Source organism: Mobula birostris, chromosome 17 (genome assembly GCF_030028105.1).
Source record: "Mobula birostris isolate sMobBir1 chromosome 17, sMobBir1.hap1, whole genome shotgun sequence".
In the NCBI taxonomy this organism is placed as follows: domain Eukaryota; kingdom Metazoa; phylum Chordata; class Chondrichthyes; order Myliobatiformes; family Myliobatidae; genus Mobula; species Mobula birostris.
In genome coordinates, this window is record NC_092386.1 from 71,178,348 (window position 1) to 71,201,220 (window position 22,873).

The 22,873-nt window shown below is 39.7% G+C and overlaps 1 protein-coding gene across 4 annotated transcripts in view; it reads left to right on the top strand.

Annotated features, from left to right (window-relative positions):
* uba6 (ubiquitin like modifier activating enzyme 6) overlaps positions 1-22,873 on the top strand; it is a 447,925-nt gene that overhangs the window by 98,018 nt on the left and 327,034 nt on the right. For all 4 annotated transcript variants that reach the window (XR_011889573.1, XM_072281896.1, XM_072281895.1 and 1 more), the window contains one exon: positions 493-604. Coding sequence is in view for 3 of the 4 variants with exons in the window: in XM_072281896.1 (XP_072137997.1) it covers positions 493-604 (112 nt within the window). In the remaining variant the exon portion in view is untranslated. The remainder of the gene's footprint in view (positions 1-492; positions 605-22,873) is intronic.

Below are 22,873 nucleotides of genomic sequence, written 5' to 3' on the forward strand. Positions count from 1 at the left end.
AGTCTGGTAGTTACCTTGCTCATTTATTACTGTCCTCTGCTTTCTCTGCATTTCTGTCTGGTCCCATCATCCCAGTCTGCCTAATTCTCAACACTTCTACCCCACCCCTGTTGTATTTCATATCTATGTCCCAGTTCAGCAATTACTTTTGATTCTGTTCCTTTTTGGCTATGAACTTATTGTGGGCTACACATCTGAAATCAAATCTTGCTACCCAATGGTTTGTAAATATTCATAAGAACCTAAATTACGTGTTTAAGAAATATAAATCCTTTTGAAACCAGTTATTTGTTTCTTTTTCTTTCAGCGCAAGTTTTTTTTTGAATTGAATCAATGTGGAAGCTGATTATTGTTCTTTATCTCTGATCAAAATAGTATTTTTTATTCATTCCTGTTGCCACTTCTGGCATTGTAGAAATCTAACAAAATTTAACCAAGAAACTAAATGTTAATTATTTTATTCTGACATTATGTTTTGTTCATAATTTATAGAGCCAAGGCCACAATTTTACAACTTGCAGAGTTGAATCCATACGTCCGGGTTGATTCTTCCAACATTCTTTTGGACGAAAATACAGATCTTAGCTTTCTGCAGCAATATCAGGTAAATCAAGCAGTTTTATGATTATGATTATGAGGACACGCAGTCCCCTTTTATTGTCATTTAGTAATACATGCATTAAGAAATGATAAAAATGCTTTTCCAGAGTGACATCACGAAAACACATGACAAACCGACTTAAAAACTAACAGAAACCACATAATTATAACATATAGTTACAGCAGTGCAAAACAATACCGTAATTTGATAAGAACAGACCATGGCACAGTAAAAGTCTCAGAGTCTCTGGAAAGTCCCATAATCTCACACAGACGGTAAACCTCCAGCACCGCCAACTTGCCGATGCGGCATCCCGGAAGCATCCGACCACAGTCTGACTCCGAGTCCGTTCGAAAAACTCTGTGCCTCCGACCACCTATTTGACAACGAGCACCGAGCACCATCTCTGCCGAGCGTTTTGACCCCGGCTCCGGCAACAGGCGATACACAAAGCCAAGGATTTGGGGCCTTCGTCTCCAGAGATTCTCGATTGCACAGTAGCAGCGGCAACGAAGCAGGCATTTCAGAAGTTACTCCAGATGTTCCTCTGCGCTGCTCACGGCTGTCCCCATCAAATCTGGATTGTGCACGGCACCCCTAGCTACTTATATCGATATTCATTCGGAACGGCCACGCGCGCTGCGTTGCGCCGCCATCTTTTCCTCTCTCCATGTTTATTTAAGCCTTGACATGATGTGCTGGTACACAATGTTGTTACACAATAGTTATAGTTCATTTCTTGCCTTGATTCCACTTTAAGCTAAATCAATATCTGCCTTTGCTGGCTCATATCTGAAATCATCCCATGATTATGTTGTCTTTGGAACATTTATCAAATTGATAAAAAAAAGATAAATATTTCTGCCTTTGAAAAAAAAAGCGGTCCTTTCAAAGTTCAAAGTAATTTATTATCAAAGTACAGAACTGTCCACCCCAGGGTTCATTATCTTGCCAGTATGCTCAATAAATCCGTAGAATAATAACTATAACAGAATCATGAAAGACTGCCCCAACTTGGGCATTCAACTAGCGTGTAAAAGACAACAAATTGTGCAAATACAAATAGAAATAATAATAATAAATAAATGAGTAATAAATATGGAAAACATGAAATAAGTCCTTGAAAGTGAGGTCATAGGTTGTGGGAACACTTCAATAATGGGGCAAGTGAAGTTGAATGAAGTAATTCCCTTTGGTTCAAGAGGGGTAATAATTGAGGGGTAATAATTCTTCAAGCTGGTGGTGTGAGTCTTGACGGTCCTGTACCCTCTTCCTGATGGTAGTAGCGAGAAGAGAGCAAATCCTGGGTGGTGGGGGACCCTGATGATGAATGCTGTTTTCCTGTGACAGTGTTTCGTGTAGATGTGCTCAATGGTGGGGAGGGATTTACTCGTGGTGGACTGGGCCATATCCATTACTTGTAGGATTTTCCATTCAAGGGCATTACTGTTTCCGTACAAGGCTATGATGCAACCAGTCAATATACTCTACATTATACATCCATTGAAGTCTGTCAAAGTTTTAAATGTCATGCCAAATCTTCTCAGACTCCTGAGAAAGTAGAGGTGCTGCCGTGCTTTCATTGTAGTTGCTCTTACATGCTGGCTCCAGCCAGGACAGGTCTTCCGAAATAATAACAGTGAGGAATTTAAAATTGTTGACCCTCTGATCCTCAGAGGACTGGTTCATGGACCTCTGGTTTCCTTCTGAAGTCTATAATCAGCTCCTTGGTCTTGCTGACATTGAGTAAGAAACTCAGCACTCAGCCAGATTTTCAGTCGCCATCCTGTATGCTAACTCATCACCACCTTTGATTCAGCCTATGACAGTGTTGTCATCAGCCAACTTAAAAATGGTATTAGAGCTGTGCTTAGCCACACAGTCATTAGCGTAAAGTGAGTAGAGTAGAGGGCTAAGCTCACAGCCTTGTGCACCTGTGCAGATGGAGATTGTGTACTGGATGCACATTATTGTCTGAATATTTTGGTTTGCTTGTGTTCTATCCACAAAGTAATACATTAAACTACGCTGGAATTTGAAGATAAATCTGAGATTCACCTAATCCCTTGTATTTGATAAGGGTTGCAAACTTTGGAGCAGTGCAATAATGGGGAATAAAGAGTAGTTTAGGATAGTTATTTGAGGTACTCAGAGGTGTTTGTACAGATGTAGGAATGGAACTGGAAAGGAAAATATGATGAAACATTTTGGGAAGTTGATAGATCACATTTGAATCAGAAGGGCAGTGCTGGACAGCTGAGAAACAGAAGGGAAAACAATGAAGGTGATGCTGTATGGTTAGCCTTGTCAAAGACTTTGGGCCAAGAAGGATAAGAATATTTAGTGCAGCTGATTGTAGAGTTTCAGCCACAGAGCCAAGAGGATGATGATCGGTTTCTGGTCACCAGCATTCAATGATAAAACCAAGTGAATAGGCATAATGATTTCCTGTGAGGTGAGAGATTGTGAGAAGGTGCATTGATAGAGAAAATCAGCCATAATTAGTTTGCTTTTAAGGACTATTCTGGACATTTCAATAGAGAAATTCAGAATCCAGCTAACACAGTAGAGTTAAGGGCAAAAAGAGACTCTTACAGATGTGAATTGGCATTTAAAAAAAATAATTGTGAAGAGGTACTGTGATTGACCGACTTGTTGGTAGACGCCAAGAATCTCTGGTGATAGGTTTTCTCTGTATGAGAAACAAGAGTCTGGTATGCAGCTAGGTGGGAGCATAAATGAGAAAGGATGGGAGTATAACTGGAACCCATTTATGTCAGCAAAATTGGAGGGTGGGAGTGAAGATACTTGTTGTCAATTGATAAAGGAAGTACATATGGTCTACAGCTGACTGTTAAGCAAAACAACATATAAATGTGAATTAGAAGCAGCCATTCAAACCTGTTCCTTTTTTTAATAAGACCATGGTTAGTATGATTGAAAGCTGAGCTCCTCATTTCTTTTTAATCTGTCCTAACCTTTTGTCAACTTGCTCATCAAACATCTATTTCAACTTTAAAGGTAATAAAATACCTGCTTCCACCAATCCTTGAGGAAGAAAGAATCAGAGTCAGTGACAAACAAAAGAAAATCTGCAGTTGCTGGAAATCCAGTCAACCCACAGAAAATGGTGGAGGAACTCAGCAGGCCAGGCAGCATCTATGGAAAAGAGTGAACATTCGACATTTCAGGCCAAGACCCTTCGTCGGAACTCAATTTACTCTTTTCCCTAGATGCCGCCTGGCCTCCTGAGTTGCCCCAGTATTTTATGTGTGTTGATCAGAATCAGTAGCTTGGATAACATGAAATTTGTTATTTTGTGGCAGAAAGCATAAAATTACTAAAAATTAAAAAAACAAATAGTGCAAAAAAAAAAGAATGTCGTAGTGTTCATGGATTGTTCAGAAATCTGATGCTGGAGAAAAAGAAGCTGCTCCTGAATCACACTGTGTGCTTAAGGTTCTACACCTCCTCCCTGATGATAGTAGCGAGAAGAGGGTGTCTACTAGATTGTGAAGACTCTTAGTAATGCCACCCACTTGAAGATGTCCTCAATGATTTTTGTTTTGCCTGTAATGGACCTGGCTGAGCCTACAACTCATCTTGCATTGGAGCCTCCATATCAAGCTATGATGCAATCAGTCAGAATGCTCGACACCAAATACAATAGCAGGAAAGGTTTGTGCACCCTTTGCAATTACCCAGTTTTCTGTATTAATTACTCATAACATTTATTCTGTTCTTTACCTTAGTCACAACAATAGACACACACAATCTGTCTAAACCATTAACACACAAACAATTGTACTTTTCATATCTCTATTGAACACATTGTTTAATCATTCACAGTCCAGGCTGGAACATGTATGTGAACCCTTGGTGACTGGTAGAGCCTCCATTAGCAGCAATAACTTCCAACAAACATTTTCTGCAGCTGTAGATCAGACTTGCACAGCGGCACGAAGGAACTTAGACCATTCCTCCTTACAAAACTGTTTCAGTTCATCAATATTTCTGGGATCCTTGCTTGAACAGCCCTCTTCAGGTCATGCCACAGCATCTCAATTGGGATAAGGTCTGGACTCTGACTTGGCCATTGCAAAACACGGATTTTTTTTCTTTTTAAACATGGAGACAGAAAAAGCCTACAGCATAATACAGGCCTTTCGGCCCACAATGCTGTGCCGAGCATGTACGTACTTTAGAAATTACCTAGGGTTACCCATAGCCCTCTATTTTTCTAAGCTCCATCTGTATCTCATCATCATCATCATCATCATCATCAGGTGCCATGCCCAGTTTGAGCTTTGACTGCCATGGCCCACCTGTTTCGGGTCAAGTGGATCAATTCATTGGTATTCATTTCCAGTTCTCTGGCTGCTGTCTCCATCATCATTTGTCTTTGCCTTCCTCTTGCTTTCTTCCCTTCAATCTTTCCCATAATTACTGTGCATTCTAACTCCTCCTTCCTAATCACATGTCCTATGAAGTTGCATTGCCTTTTCATGATCTCCTACATTTCTCTTTTCGTGTTTGCTCTGTTCATGACATCCTCGTTAGATATTTGTTTTGTCCATGATATTCTTTGCATCCTCCTCAAAAACCACATCTCTGCTGCTTCAATTCTTTTCCTCATGTTACTAGATATTGTCCAACATTCTAAGCCGTATAACATAACTAGATAAACGTAACATTTCAGTACTCTGAGGCGGGTTGTAATGCCTTGTTTAATATTGGTCAGTATACTGTTCATTCTCGTAAAGGTGTCTTTTGCCATCCCTATTCTTCTTTTGATGTCCATGTCACACCTGCCATCTGATGTCACCCAGCTTCCTAAGTAGCAAAAGTTCTGTACTTGTTTTATGTCTTCCCCATTTATTCTCAGCCTGTGGATAGGATTCTCCTTCTGCTGACTTTCTGGCAGGGGGCTCATAGAGTGAGCTGTATTTTGGCATCACTCCGTACCCTTTACTCTCTTACACGTAACCACTCTTACTCACTTTACCTAAACCTACATTAATCGACTTATATCACATTTATATTATTGAACTACGACTCTTACTTATTGAAAATGAATACAAGAGCACGAGAAGTTAAAGAAAGCAAAGGTTCTGGTGGGAACGGGGAAAAAAATGGTGATCCTGGAACATCGAAGGAAGTTCCGATAACTATGGAACTAATGAAGAAACTCCTAGATGATACAGTTAATCGAAGACTCACCGCAATTGAAGAAGTGTTGAAGTCGATGAAATAAGAATCAAGAATATTTAGACGTGAAATCGATCAAAATCAAGTCAGAATCTCGGAACTGGATGAAGATGGCTGCAAAAGAGATTTAAAAAAAAAAATTGAAGCTCTTGAAAAAAGTTTAACTTCAGTAACTCAGCAATTGGAACGTTATCAAGCTAAGACTATCGATTTTGAAAATCGTTTCCGACGACAGAATTTATGAATAATCAGATTTCCTGAAGATGCTGAGACGGGAGATCCTACCAAGTATTTTTCTAAATTGCTAATGGATGTGTTTGGCTCCGATTTATTTGAGGAGCCTCCACTATTAGATCATGCTCATCATTCATTTTGTTTTAATCCGGAGAATTTGGCCAGACGGAGACCGATCATTATTCGGTTTCATTATGTCCATGATAAGGAACGAGTGATTCAAGCTGCTCGGAAGAAAGGTATGATCCAATTTTGAGAATTCAAGCTCAGAATTGTTGAAGACTACAGCCAAGACATACTGAAAAAACAGATGGCTTTTAAACCATAGATGGCAGAACTTTATCGCCGGGGCTATAAAATTGCGTTACCGTTTCCAGCACGTCTGAGAGTGGTTATGTCAGACAACTTGCATAGCCTGTTTAAAAACCAGATGGACGCCCAAAGTTTTCTCGATGATCTGCCTCCCTCTGCGGAGGATTAATTAATGTATGGTTTTATTTTCTCTCTTGTCTCTGATTTGTATAGTTCAAGGGTTTTTCTCCCTTGATCTTGCAGTGTAGGTTCGCTTTATATTGTTAAATGATATTATGCTTTTCTGTTCGTGATTTTATATATCTTACTCTTAATACCTTTTGAAAGTTATTTAGTTACAATTTTAATGCTTGTTTTCTTTCTGAAATGTTATTGAAGTATTATATTTTAAAATGGTGGATTGTTTTCTTCTTCTCCCCAGAATCCTCTCTGTCTCTAATGTCACTTCTGATCATTTATATATGAAAAATTAATATAGTAATATGATTTAACATTTGATGTTCTTGGAAATATGAGTAGGAAGGAACTATTAGATGCTTATAATTGCTGTAAGATGTTTTCTACTGATATAGCTAGTTTTTTCACTTTTTTAACATGAGTGGTATCTTTTTTGATACACATACTTCTTTTGGGTCGCCTTCTGGAAAGATTGGGGTAGGATTAGCTTTAGATTTAGCACTGGCCACTATCTGGCTTTTTTCGGGGTTTTTGTGGGAGGTGGGTGGTATTTTTGTTCCTGTTGTTATTTTATTTTTGCTTTTTAAACGGGCTGACCTGAAGCTACTGAAATGTCGTAACTTCCGGTTCCTCCTTGGACCTTTTTTCCTCTTCCGGGGTCATGAATCTGTACTCTGGTTAACCCTTTACATACCTTATACTCGAACTCATTACGATGGATAAGACTATCAATTTGGTTTCTTGGAATACAAATGGCTTAAACTACCCGACTAAACGGAAGAAAATTTTTAAAGTATTCCATAGGATGAATGCTCATATTATTTTTGTACAAGAAACTCATATCCGGAAAGAGGATAATCAGCGCTTTTTTAGATTCTGGAAGGAAGAACAGTACCATTCGAATTCACAGGCTAACGTAAAAGGCGTTTCTATTTTTTATAGATCCGACAATTTCATTTCTGCACTATAAGACGATTTCAGATTCTAATGGCAGATTTTTGTTGATTACTGGCTTGTTATTTAACAAAAAAGTTGCTATGCTCAATGTTTATGCCCCAAATGTTGACTGTCCTGATTTTTTTAAGAATCTCTTTACTTCTCTTCCTAACTTAAATGACTATATGCTGATTATGGGTGAAGATTTCAATTGTTGTTTAAATCCTTTGATAGGTAGATCCAAGTTTAATCAAGTACTTCGGAATAAATCGGCTACCCTTATTAACTCTTTTATGACCGACTCTGGAATCTCAGAAATTTGGAGATTCTTGCATCCGAATGAGAAAGAGTTCTCTTTTTTTTCACATGTATATCAGTACTATTCAAGAATTGACTTTTTTTTATTGACTCTTGATTAATTCCGCTTGTTACTGGTTGCGAATATGATTCTATTGCTGTTTCTGACCATGCACCATTGAAATTATTTATTAACTTAAGGGATACATTTACTAATTCTAGACAACGGCGATTTAATACCACTTTGCTTCAAGATTCAGATTTTGTTAGGTTTATTGAAGAACACATTAAGTTTTTCTTTACAATGAATTCTACAGACGATATTTCCAGTGGGACACTCTGGGATACTTTTAAAGCATATATTCGTGAACAAATTATTTCATATACTGCTGGACCAAAAATCGAACTAATAAGGAAATACTTAAACTGGTTGACAAGATTAAAGAAGTTGGTAAGAAATATTCTATAGCTCCTAATCAGGAACTTTATAAACAGAGAGTTGAACTTCAAATGGAACATAATCTCTTATTATCATCTTCGATTGAAAGTCAATTAATCAAAACGAAGAATCAATTTTATATACGTGGTGATAAAACTGGGAAACTTTTAGCTAGTCAATTGAAATCTGCCTCGGTTAAACGACAGATTCTTAAGATTTGTAAACAAGATGGCACTTTGACAGTTGACCATGACGAGATTAATAAATCCTTTCAAGAATTTTATACCTCTTTATATCAATCAGAATTTCCTGATGACTCTACTATAATGCATGAACTTTTAAAGAAATTGAACATTCCAAAATTATCATCTAATGAACGTTCAAAACTAGATGTACCTATTACAGCAGAGGAAATAATGCTATTTTTTCAATGAACTCAGGTAAAGCACCTGGCCCAGATGGATTTACAGTAGAATTTTTAAAATTTTTCTCTACTACACTGACTCCTTGGCTATGTAGTGTTTTTAGGGATGCAGTATCTATAGGTAAATTACCACAATCTTTTTATCGAGCTTCTATTTCCCTAATTCTTAAAAAAGATAAGGATCCTACTGAATGTGCATCTTATAGGCCTATATCTTTGCTGAATGTTGGATTCTAAGATTTTTTTCTAAAATATTGGCAATGAGACTGGAGAATGTATTACCTCAAATTGTTTCTGCTGATCAGACTGGATTTATTAAAAATCAGTACTCTTTTTTCAATATTAGGAGATTAATGAATGTTATTTATACACCTTCACCTAAAATTCCAGAATGTGTTATTTCATTGGATGCTGAGAAAGCTTTTGACAGAGTTGAATGGACATATTTATTTAACACCCTTGAGAAATTTAATTTTAGTTCGATATTTATATCTTGGATTAAACTGATATATCTTACCCCTTTGGCTTCGGTATTTACTAACAATTAAAGATCCCCTCTTTTTCATCTATTCCGTGGTACTAGGCAGGGCTGTCCTCTCAGTCCATTACTGTTTGATATTGCTTTGGAACCGCTAGCTATTGCCATTCGTGACTCCCCTAATATATTGGGCAATACCTGTGGAAATGAGACTCACAAATTATCACTATATGCAGCTGATCTACTATTATATATTTCTAACCCAGGGAAATCTATTCCGGCAGTATTAACTTTCCTTGCTCAGTTTAGTAGTTTTTCTGGTTATAAATTGAACCTAAGTAAGAGTGAACTCTTTCCGTTAAATATGCAGGTTCCCACTTATAGAAATTTTCCATTTAGAGTGACTACTGACTATTTTACTTATTTACGAGTTAAAATTACTAAGAGACATAAGGATCTATTCAATTTTAACTTTTTACCATTAATTAACAAGGTTAAACAACTGATTACTAAGTGGTCCCCATTGTCTCTATCATTGATTGGCTGAATCAATGCTGTTAAAATGATTATTTTACCTAAATTTTTATATTTATTTCAAATGATACCAATTTTTATTCCTAATTCTTTTTTTGATACTATTGATTCTAAAATCTCCTCTTATATAGGGCAAAATAAAAATCCAAGATTAAGTGAAAAATACTTACAGAAATCTAAGAAAGAGGGTAGTTTGGCATTGCCTAACCTAAGATTTTATTATTGGGCAATTAATATTCAATATTTAATATTTTAGATGCAAGATTGGAATATAACTCCAAGCCCATATTGGGTAAACCTTGAAGGCCACTCTGTACAAGGGTTTTCTTTAGTTTCCATTTTAGGAACTTCACTGCCTTTTGTACTATCTAAATTAAGTAAACAAATGTTTAACCCTGTAGTTGAACATACATTGGGAATGTGGTTTCAATTTCGTAAATTTTTTGGCTTGAATGAATTTATGCTATCAAGTCCTATTATATCTAATTTCTTTTTTCAACCCTCGGTAATGGACCAAGCCTTTTTGATATGGAAAACAAAAGGTATAACATGTTTTCGTGATTTATTTTTGGATAACTGTTCTATGTCTTTTGAGCAGTTATCTGAGAAATTTGATTTGCCTAGTTCCCATTTTTTTAGATACTTACAAATAAGACATTTTTTAAATACTACGTTGCCTACCTTTCCGACTTCAAATCCTACTGACATAATTGATAAAACTTTAGGCTTTAATCCTTTGCAGAAGGGATTAATAGCAATTATTTATGATATAATTATGAAATTACAGCCAGGTATATCTGATAAAATTAAAAATGAATGGGAAAGGGAACTTCAACTTTGTTTACCTATAGAGAAATGGGAAAACATTTTTCAATTAGTTAGTACTTCTTCTATATGTGCTAAACATACACTAGTACAATTTAAAGTAGTACACACAGCCCATATGTCCAAAGATAAACTAGCTCGGTTTTATTCCCATATAAATCCTATTTGTGATAGATGTTCCTCTGAAGTGGTTTCTTTAACTCATATGTTTTGGTCCTGTTCTCTTTTGGAAAAATATTGGAAAGATATTTTTGATATTATTTCAACAGTTCTATGCTTCAACTTAAAACCCCATCCTATTAAGGCAATTTTTGGATTGCCAATGGTAGAACATAGACAGCATTTGTTACTTTAATGGCGAGAAGATCTATTTTGTTGAACTGGAAGGAAATTAATCCTCCAACTACATTCCAATGGTTTTCTCAAACTATATTAAGTTTAAATTTAGAAAAAATTAGAAGTGATATTTTTGACCCTTTAGTTAAATTTGAAGAAACTTGGAAACCTTTTATGCAACATTTTCATATGATGTAATCTGACCTTTCCGAATCTTTTTTCTAAACTTAAATTATATGATTAGAGGAGTGGAGTTAACGACATTACTGAACGTGTCTGATACAAGGATTGGTCTAGCCCTGTTTTGTTCTTTTCTTTTCGGGTTTTTTTTCTCTTTTTCTTTTGGGTTTTTTTTTTGTTTATATATATTCTTTTCTTTTTATTTCTTTTTTTAATGACAAATTTCATTATGAGTTTGGAAATCTTTCATATCTATGTTACTTAAAATTCGTTTTGTATATGCTGATTAACATTGTTCCAATCTCTTTGTACCAACTTTGTTATTGAATTTATAATTTAAAAATTAATAAAAAGATTTAAAAAGAAAGAAAAAGATTCTTTTTGGATATCAGCATACATTCTGTCTTTTTGCAATTGATAGATAGACCCATTTTTGCACTTATTCAACAATTATATCAATTAAGTTTTGTAGTTCTTCCTCCGTACTTGTAATTAACACAGTGTCATCTGCATATCTGAAATTATTGATGTTTTCTCCGCCAACTTTGATTCCCAAGATGTCTCTTATTTTATGTAATATTGTTTCACTGTACACATTAAATATATCAGGGGAGAAAACACACCCTTGTCTAACACCTCTCTTGATTTCTGTAAACTGACTCACTTCTCCATCTATTCTTACAGCGGCAGTTTGTTCCCAGTACAGATTTCTGATTAGGCAGAGGTCTTTGAATCTATATCTAGAGTTTTCTGTAATATTTCAAATAACTTATTGTGCTTCACTTTATCAAATGCTTCAGTGTAGTCGATAAAACAAACGAACAAATCTTTTTGCACTTGAATAGCTTGTTCTGATAGTATCCTTAACATCAATATTGTGTTTCTTGTACCTTTGTCTTTCACGAAACCACATTGTTCTTTGCCTTTTTCAGCTTGTATCTTACTTTTAGCTCTTGTCGTCAAAATTCTTAGAAGTATCTTGGTGATATGACTCATTACACCTACGGTCCTATGTAATTCACGTTCTATTGCTCCAGGTTTCTTAGGAAGAGTGATAAATACTGATTTTTTCATCTCTTCTGGTATTATTCCAGTCTCATAAATGTCATTGATTAAATCAGTAAGTTTTTCAATTCCATAATCTTCAAGGGCGATAATTTGTTCTATTACTAATTCATCAGGATCTGCTGCCTTTCCTTTCTTCATCTTATTTATTGCATTACGAACTTCAGATTTTAAAATACTTGGAGCTTCAATGTTTTTCTTAATTTCTGGTTTTTCGCCTCGATCGTCTTCAAACAATTCCTGAATATACTCAATCCATCTGTTCATAATCTCATCTTTTTCCATGATAATGGAACCGTCCTTTGTTTTCAAACATCCACCTGAAGAACAGAGGAGCTTTTTATCAGACATGTTACATCAACAAATCAAGAACCTTTTTTGGATCATTAATAGGATTCCTTCTATTTGCTCACATTCCTGGTTTAACCATTCTTCTTTGGCTTTTTGACATTAAGCTTTTAACTTTTTTATCTCAGGACTTGTATTCTATAGGATTTGCTTTCTTCCGTCTCCATTGTTCCATTAGATCTTTTATTTCATCTGTCATCCATTTATTCTTTGTGCTTTTCTCTTTTTTAGGAATCACTGACTTTGCTGATTCTACCAAGGCATGCTTTAGAGAGTTACATTTCATTTCTACATGATTGCTATCATCTTCAACAGATTCTATTTCTAGACTTTGAAAGCTATTCCTTACTTCAATTGTAAATTTTTGTCTTAAGTTTTCTTCTTTAATTAATGGCAAGTACTCAAGGGATTGTTCAGGTTTTTGCTGCTTTAGTTTTTTAAGTTTTACTTTTACATGACATACTACTGGGTTATGGTCACTATTACAGTCTGCACCTGGATATGTTTTGCATTGAGTCACTGAGTTTCTAAATCTTTGGTGTGTATGTGTGTGTGTATATATATATATACACACACATACACACACACACACACACACACACTACTCCAAGTGGGATCTGACTAGGGTCCTATATAGCTGCAATATTACCTTTTGGCTCTTGAACTCAATCCCACGGTTGATGAAGGCCAGTGCACCGTATGCTTTCTTAACCATAGGGTCAACATGCACAGCAGCTTTGAGTGTTCTATGGACTCGGACCCCAAGAGCCCTCTGACCCTCCAGACTGCCAAGAGTCTTACTATATTCTGCCATCATATTTGATCTATCAAGATGAGCCACTTCACACTTATGTGGGTTGAACTCCATCTGCCACTTCTCAGCCCAGTTTTGCATCCTGTTGATGTCCCGCTGTAACCTCTGACAGCCCTCCAAACTATCCACAGCATCCCCAATCTTTGTGTTATCAGCAAATTTACTAACCCATCCCTCCACTTCCTCATCCAAGTCATTTATAAAAATCACGAAGAGTAGGTGTCCCGGAACAGATCCCTGAGGCGTATCTCTACTCCCTTTCTTGAATAAGGAAACAACATCTGCAACCCTCCAGTCCTCTGGAACTTCCCCCGTACCCAGTGATGATGCAAAGATCATTGCCAAAGCCTCAGCAATCTCCTCCCTCACCTCCCACAGTAGCCTGGGGTATATCTTGTCCTGTCCTGGTGACTTATCTAACTTGATGCGTTCCAAAACCTCCAGCACATCTTCTTTCTTAATGTTTACATGCTCAAGCTTTTCATTCCACTGTAAGTCATCCCTACAATTGCCAAGGTCATTTTCTGTAATGAATACTGAAGCAAAGTATTCATTAAGTATCTCTGCAACCTCCTCCGCTTCCATACAACATTTTTCCACTGTCACACTTGATTGGTCCTATTCTCTCACGTCTTATCCTCTTGCTGGTACAAGTACGGCCTCTCCTCTTGTAGGCTTATCTACATGTTGTGTAAGGAAACCTTCCTGAACACACCTAACAAACTCCAGCCCATCTAAACCTCTTGCTCTAGGGAGATGCCAATTAATATTGGGGAAGTTAAAATCTCCCATCATGACAACACTGGTAGTATTGCACTGTTCCAGAATCTGTCTCCCTATCTGCTCCTCGATGGAGGATGAGAGGTGACCTGATAGAGGTGTATAGGATGATGAGAGGCATTGATCGTGTGGATAGTCAGAGGCTTTTTCCCAGGGCTGAAATGGTCGCCACAAGAGGACACAAGTTTAAGGTGCTGGGGAGTAGGTACAGAGGAGATATCGGGGTAAATTTTTTACTCAAAGAGTGGTGAGTGTGTGGAATGGACTGCCGGCAATGGTGGTGGAGGCGGATATGATAGGGTCTTTTAAGAGACTTTTAGATAGGTACATGGAGCGAAAAAGTTAGAGGGCTATGGGGAAGTTTAGTAATTTCTAAGGTAGGGACATGTTGGGCACAACTCTGTGGGCTGAAGGGCCTGTATTGTGCTGTAGGTTTTCTATGTTTCTATGTCCTTGTTACTATTGAGTGGTCAATAAAAAGCACCCAGTAGAGTTATTCTAACTTCCACCCAGAGACTCAGTGGACAATCCCTCCATGACTTCATCCTTTACTGCAGCCGTGACACTATCCCCGATCAGCAGTCCCACACCTCCACCTCTTTTAACCCCCCTCCCTGTCCTTTTTGAAACATCTAAAGCCTAGCCCTCTAAGTAACCATTCCTGTTCCTGAGCCATCCAAGTTTCTATAATGGCCACAACGTGATAGTTCCAAGTACTGATCCACGCTGGAAGCTCATCCGCTTTGTTCATGATGTTTCTTGCATTAAAATAGACACATCTCAAACTATCAGATGAGCGCATCCCTTCTCTTTCACCTGCCTATCCTTCCTATCACACTGCTTACAAGCTTTCTCTATTTGTGAGCCAACCACCCCTTCCTCCGCCTCTTCAGTTCAGTTCCCGCCCCAGCAATTCTAATTTAAACTCTCCCCAATAGCCTTAGCAAACCTCCCTGCCGGGTTATTGATCCCCCTTGGATTCAAATATAACCCATCCTTATTGTACAGGTCATGCCTGCCCCAAAAGAGTTCCCAATGATCCAGAAACCTGAATCCCTGCCCCCTGCTCCAATCTCTCAGCCACGCATTTATCCACCATATAACAATTACAGAATGGAAACAGGCCATCTTGGCTCTTCTAGTCCGTGCCAAACTCTTACTCTCATCTAGACACACCGACCTGCACTCAGCCCATACCCCTAAACTTTTGCCCTTTAACTCTCAACTCATGTTTGATTCTCCCCCATTATCAATGGAAAAAACCTGTCCACGGCAACTCTATCAATCCCCCTTATAATTTTAAACATCTTTATCAAGTCCCCCCTCAACCTTCTACGCTCCAAAGAATAAAGACCTAACTTGTTCAACCTTTCTCTGTAACTTGGGAGATGAAACCCAGGCAACATTTTAGTAAACCTCCTCTGTACTCTCTCAATTTTATTGACATCTTTCCTATAATTCGGTGACCAGAACTGTACACAATACTCCAAATTTGGCCTTACCAATGCCTTATACAATTTCAACATTATATCCCAACTCCTATACTCAATGCTCTGATTAATAAAGGCTTGCATACCATTTTACGCGAATCCATTTTACTACTTCGATATTAATGCTGAACGAATGAACCTTCCTGACTGACCTTCCATGTGGAACCTTGTCAAAGGCCTTACTGAAGTCCATATAGACAACATCCACTGCTTTACCCTTGTCAACTTTCTTAGTAACCTCATTAGAAAATTCAATAAAATTTGTCAAACATGACCTTCCATGCACAAATCCATGTTGACTGTTCCTAATCAGACCCTATCTATCCAGATAATTATATACACCATCTCTAAGAATACCTTCCGTCAATTTACCCACCACTGATGTCAAACTCACAGGCCGATAATTTCTAGGTTTACTCTTAGAACCCTTTTTAAACAATGGAACCACTTGAGCAATACGCCAATCTTCCGGCACCATTCCAGTTTCTAATGACATTTGAAATATTAATGGCAGTGCCCCTACTATTTCCACACTAACTTCCCTCAAGGTCCTAGGGAATATCTTGTCTGGATCTGGAGACTTATCCATTTTTATCTACAGAAATTTGCAGGAGCCTTGGTAACCTACCAAATCTCTTTAGACTCCTGATGAAGGATCTGGCAAATGTGGATTGGGATAGTTGGTGGATTTGGCAAATGTGAATTAGGCTGAATTGTTTTCTGGCCAAGGAATGCTTGGTAAGTGGGAGGCCTTCAGAAGTGAAATTTTGAGAGTGCGGAGTTTGTCTGTTCCTGTTAGAATAAATGACAAAACTAATAGGTTGAAGGAAACTTGGTTTTTTTGAGAGAAGTTAAGGCCTTGATTGAGAAGGAGGAGGTACATAGCAGGTATCAGCATCAAGTGACAAATTGAGGCACTTTAGAAAATGCAAGAGAACACTCGAGAGAAATCAGGAGAGCTAAAAGAAGGCATGAGGTTACTCAAGTAGACAAGGTGAAGGAGAATCCCGAGGGCTTCAACAGATATATTAAGAGCAAAAGCATGGCAAGGGGCAAAACTAGTCATCTGTGCATAGAGCTGGAAAGAGATGGGAGATGTCTTAAGTGGATTTTTTGCATCTGTATTTATTTGAGAGATGGGCACAGGTTCTCTAAGACTGAGAGAAAACATTAGCGAGGTCATGGACCGTAAACAGATTATAGAAGAGGAGGGGCTTGCTGGCTTCAGCCGAATTAAGGCCTGATAACTTTCCCCGGACTTTGTGGGTTGCTAGTGCAGAAATTGTAGGGACTCTCATAGAAACATAGAAAATAGGTGCAGGAGTAGGCCATTCGGCCCTTCGAGCCTGCACCGCCATTTATTATGATCATGGCTGATCATCCAACTCAGAACCCCGCCCCAGCCTTCCCTCCATACCCCCTGATCCCCGTAGCCATATCTAACTCCCTCTTAAATATGGCCAATGAACTGGCCTCAACTGTTTCCTGTGGCAGAGAATTCCACAGATTCACCACTCTCTGTGTGAAGAAGTTTTTCCTAATCTCGGTTCTAAAAGGCTTTCCCTTTATCCTCAAACTGTGACCCCTTGTTCTGGACCTCCCCAACATCGGAAACAATCTTCCTGCATCTAGCCTGTCCAATCCCTTTAGGATTTTATACGTTTCAATCAGTTCCCCCCTCAATCTTCTAAATTCCAAAGAGTACAAGCCCAGTTCATCCAGTCTTTCTTCATATGAAAGTCCTGCCACCCCAGGAATCAATCTGGTGAACCTTCTTTGTACTCCCTCTATGGCAAGGATGTCTTTCCTCAGATTAGGGGACCAAAACTGCACACAATACTCCAGGTGTGGTCTCACCAAGGCCTTGTACAACTGCAGTAGTACCTCCCTGCTCCTGTACTTGAATCCTCTCGCTATAAATGCCAGCATACCATTCGCCTTTTTCACCGCCTGCTGTACCTGCATGCCCACTTTCAATGACTGGTGTATAATGACACCCAGGTCTCGTTGCACCTCCCCTTTTCCTAATCGGCCACCATTCAGATAATAATCTGTTTTCCTATTTTTCCACCAAAGTGGATAACTTCACATTTATCCACATTAAATTGCATCTGCCATGAATTTGCCCACTCACCCAACCTATCCAAGTCACTCTGCATCCTCTTAGCATCCTCCTCACAGCTAACACTGCCACCCAGCTTCGTGTCATCCGCAAACTTGGAGATGCTGCATTTAATTCCCTCATCCAAGTCATTAATATATATTGTAAACAACCGGGGTCCCAGCACTGAGCCTTGCGGTACCCCACTAGTCACCGCCTGCCATTCTGAAAAGGTCCCGTTTATTCCCACTCTTTGCTTCCTGTCTGCTAACCAATTCTCCATCCACATCAATACCTTACCCCCAATACCGTGTGCTTTAAGTTTGCACACTAATCTCCTGTGTGGGACCTTGTCAAAAGCCTTTTGAAAATCCAAATATACCCCATCCACTGGTTCTCCCCTATCCACTCTACTAGTTACATCCTCAAAAAATTCTATGAGATTCGTCAGACATGATTTTCCTTTCACAAATCCATGCTGACTTTGTCCGGTGATTTCACCGCTTTCCAAATGTGCTGTTATCACATCTTTGATAACTGACTCCAGCAGTTTCCCCACCACCAACGTTCGGCTAACCGGTCTATAATTCCCCGGTTTCTCTCTCCCTCCTATTTTAAAAAGTGGGGTTACATTAGCCACCCTCCAATCCTCAGGAACTAGACCAGCATCTAACGAGTTTTGAAAAATTCTCACTAATGCATCCACTATTTCTTGGGCTACTTCCTTAAGCACTCTAGGATGCAGACCATCTGGCCCTGGGGATTTATCTGCCTTCAATCCCTTCAATTTACCTAACACCACTTCCCTACTAACATGTATTTCGCTCAGTTCCTCCATCTCACTGGACCCTCTGTCCCCTACTATTTCTGGAAGATTATTTATGTCCTCCTTAGTGAAGACAGAACCAAAGTAATTATTCAATTGGTCTGCCATGTCCTTGCTCCCCATAATCAATTCACCTGTTTCTGTCTGTAGGGGACCTACATTTGTCTTTACCAGTCTTTTCCTTTTTACATATCTATAAAAGCTTTTACAGTCTGTTTTTATGTTCCCTGCCAGTTTTCTCTCATAATCTTTTTTACCCTTCCTAATTAAGCCCTTTGTCCTCCTCTGCTGAACTCTGAATTTCTCCCAGTCCTCAGGTGAGCCACTTTCTCTGGCTAATTTGTATGCTTCTTCTTTGGAATTGATACTATCCCTAATTTCTCTTGTCAGCCACGGGTGCACTACCTTCCTTGATTTATTCTTTTGCCAAACTGGGATGAACAATTGTTGTAGTTCATCCATGCAACCTTTAAATGCTTGCCATTGCATATCCACCGTCAATCCTTTAAGTGTCATTTGCCAGTCTATCTTAGCTAATTCACGTCTCATACCTTCAAAGTTACCCCCTTTAAGTTCAGAACCTTTGTTTCTGAATTAACTATGTCACTCTCCATCTTAATGAAGAATTCCACCATATTATGGTCACTCTTACCCAAGAGGCCTCTCATGACAAGATTGCTAATTAACCCTCTCGGAGGATAAATAATGTTCGATTGTTCTAGAAAGAATAAGCCTGGGAATTATATGCGGTGAGCATTATGTTAGTCGTGGGTAATTATTGGTAGGTAATCTAAGGGACCTGATATATTAGAACTTGGATAGACAGGGATAGGCAATGTGACTTTGTGCTTGGGAGGTTTTCCCTAACCAATCTTAAATCATATAAGTTTTATGTGAAGTTACCTGGAAAGTTGATGAAGGAAAGGCAGTGGATGTTAATGGACTTCAGCAAGGCCTGGGAGGTCAGTTGCTTGGCATTCAGGATGAGGTAGTAAATTGGTTCAACATTGGCTTTGTGGGAGAAGTCAGAAAGTGGTAGTAGAAAGTTGCCTTTTTGGCTGGAAGCTGGTGACTAGTGGTGATTGGTGCTATGTCCTTTGTAGTTTGTCATCTACATCAACAATCTGGTTGATAATGTGGTAAACTGGATCAGCTCTATGACTGTAAAGTAAAGCCACTAGCGTGTCTTCTTCATGATTGCATCTGCATTGGGCAAAGGATATATTCTCCAAGATGTTGCCACACAGGAATTTGAAGCTGCTAACTCTTTCCACTGTCTACCCTTCAGTGACAACTGATGTGTTCTCTGAACTTCTACTTTTCCATTTCCTTGGTCTTGCTGATGTTGTTGCTGTAACTCCACTGAACGAACTGAGCAGTTTCACTCCTGTACAACTCCTCATTGCGCTGAGTTTGACTAACAATAGTAATGTCATCCGCATACTTATAGGTGGCATTTGAACTGTGTGTTGCCACACAGAGAGAAGAGCAGTGGGCTGAGACGTGCATCCTGGAGGTGGGCTTGCAATGATTGTTAGTAAGAAGGAAATGTTATTAGATATCTGCATTGACTACATTCTCCCAATAAGGAAGCCAAAGATTCAGTCGCAGTGGGAGGTACAGATGCCCAGGTTTTGAAGCTTGTTAACGACTACTGAGGTGAGGTATTGAAAGCCAAACTGTAATCAATAAAGTGCAGCCTGACATATGTTTTCTGGTTATCTAGATATTCCAAAGCGTTGTTGAAAGCCGTGAGATTGCATCTGCTGTTGACCATTTGTGGCAGTAAGTTCAGATCTTTGCTCAGGCAAGAGTTAATATTAGCTGTACCCATCTTCTCCAAGCATCTCATTATGATGGATGTGAGTGCTACAGGGCAATAGCTGTTGAGGCAGCTCGCCTTGCTTTTCTTGGATGCCCGTATGATTGCTGCTCTTCTGAAATGGATGAGAAGCTACAACTGCAGCTGTGAGAGATTGAAGATGTCCTTGAAAAATCTAGCTAGTTGGTTGGTAGAGCTTTTCAGCACACTGTCAAGATCTGACATCAGCCTCAGAGACAGCGAACACAGGGTCATGGGATGCTATGGTGATGCACATAGCTGTATTGTTATTTACTCTTTCAAAGCATGCATAAGAGACAGTGAGATCATTGGGAATGAAGCATCACGACATTTATGTTTTTAGATTTCCCAGCAATAGTGTTGTATATATGATTGCGTGTGTAGCTTTACCCCGAATTGCCTTTTCGGTCTCAGGATGGCTTTCCATGCCCCAGTAAGTGATCTTAATGGTGGCGTAAGTACAACAGTTGTGATATCCCTCTGATAGAGCAGTCTCCTGAGGTATTCAGTTTTATTTTCCAGACACTATTAGCAAAGAAAGAGTGAGGAGGAGAGACCTTAGGGCCTCATGCTTCAGTTTTATATGGGCTTCTCCCAGAATATGTGTTCAGAGACATGGAGAGGTCCCACTGCCCTTGGAGACTCCATCTTCCTCTCACTCCACCTTACCTGAATACCACAACCCTCCCCTCTCCTCTGACACAATCTACCTCCTTCCATCCCCCCCCCCCATCCGAACTCTCATTTGTGCTGCGTCTTCACCTTCCCCTCTGAGATAGAACGTTCTGTCCTCAGTAAGGGCCTCACCTTTGTCCCCTTGCACTCACACCTCAGTGAGTTTAGTGCCTGCCACGATGCTGAGCTCTTCTTCTGCCGCCTCCATCTCCGTACTTACTTCTTTGGGAAGGACTCCCTACCCCACAGCAGTGACCCCTTCTCCTGTTTTCAGCCCTCCTCCTCTTCCCAGGCACCCCTTTCTGGTCTTCTGCCTGTTTGGGATCTTTTCATTGCCAACTGCCAACGAGATATCAATCGTCTTGACTTCACCACTCCTCTATCCAATTCCAACTTCGCTCCTTCCGAACGTCTGCTCTCCTCTCCCTCCGCACTAATTCTAACCTCACCATCAAACCTGCAGATGAGGAGGTGCTATAGTAGTTTGGCGGACTAACCCTCCCTCAAACAGGATCCCACTAAAGAGCACAGGCCTTTGTTTCCAATGCCATCACTGACCTTTTTAGCTCTGGGGATCTCCCATCCACTGACACCAACCTCATAGTTTCCTCATCCCAGACCTCTCATTACTGCCTCCGCAAACTTGTCTGACCAGGTAGACCCATTGTTTCAGCTTGTTCCTGCTCCACTGAACTCACATCTGCATAGGTCACCTCAGTTTTATCCCCCCAGTTCAGTCCCTTCCTACCTACAGTCCCTTCCTTCCTACCTACCTACCTAAGTTTGTCACATCACAAACTTTTGATCTTTTCAAGGATTTCAAGTTCTCTGACCCGGAACATCGTATTTTTACTATGGATATTCAGTCCCTATACACCTCCATCCCGCACCAGGAAGGCCTCAAAGCTCTCCGTTTTTTTCTGGACACTGAACCTAACCAGTTTCCCTCACTTGTTCTCTCTCTCAATGATTCTCCTTTGAACAGATGTCTCTTTGAACATGGGTCTCAGCTGTGCCTGCCTTTTTGTTGGCTGTGTGGAACACTCTGTGTTCCAAGCCTACACTGGTGTCACTCTCTCACTTTTCCTGCAGTGCATCGACGACTACATTGGTGCTGCTTCCTGCACCCATGCCGAGCTAGTCGACTTATCAACTTTGCCTCCAACTTCCACTCTGCCCGCAAATTTCCCTGGTCCATTTCAACAGGTTCAATAGGTACATTTAATGTCAGAGAAATGTATACAATAACACATCCTGAAATTCTTTTCTTCACAAACATCCACAAAAACAGAGGAGTGCCCCAAAGCATAAATGACAGTTAACTGTTAGAACCCCCAGCTCCCCCCCATGCATAATCAGCAGCAAAACGATGACCTCCCCTCCCCCACCAGCAAAAAAGCATCTGCACGCTCCACCGAGCACTGAAATGTGCAGCAAAGCATCAATAAAGATACATGCTTGCAGTACCTCAAAGACTACTCATTCACCCGGTAATTCGACATGCCACAGCCTCTCTCTCTCTCCCTAATAAGGGAAAAAGAGATGTCCCTGTTTCACAGTGAGAGGGGAGACATGACAAAACAACTCACAATATATGGTGTTAAAAACCTGTTGCATTGCTTTTTCCAAACTCTGCGCCCAAAGAAGCCGGGTCTCTGGGCACACAGCCAGCAGCCATCTGGCTGCTTTCGGTCTTTCGTGTACTCCCACGACACATCTGACGGCAGCACCAGCGTCAAATTCGCCCACCTCCAGAGCCACGAAAATCCAGTACCCTGAAGACACGCATCCTTGGCATATTGAAATGCGGCTGGTTGTGAGGCCCTGAGAGCCGGTCCCATTCCTGCAAAGAACCGAAGTCAGCGTGTAACTCCAGGTTAGGGTCTTGAGAACAAGCCTGAAAAGGGAAAAAAAGAGAGATCAAAGATAAAGATAGAGCTGTTTCCAAAG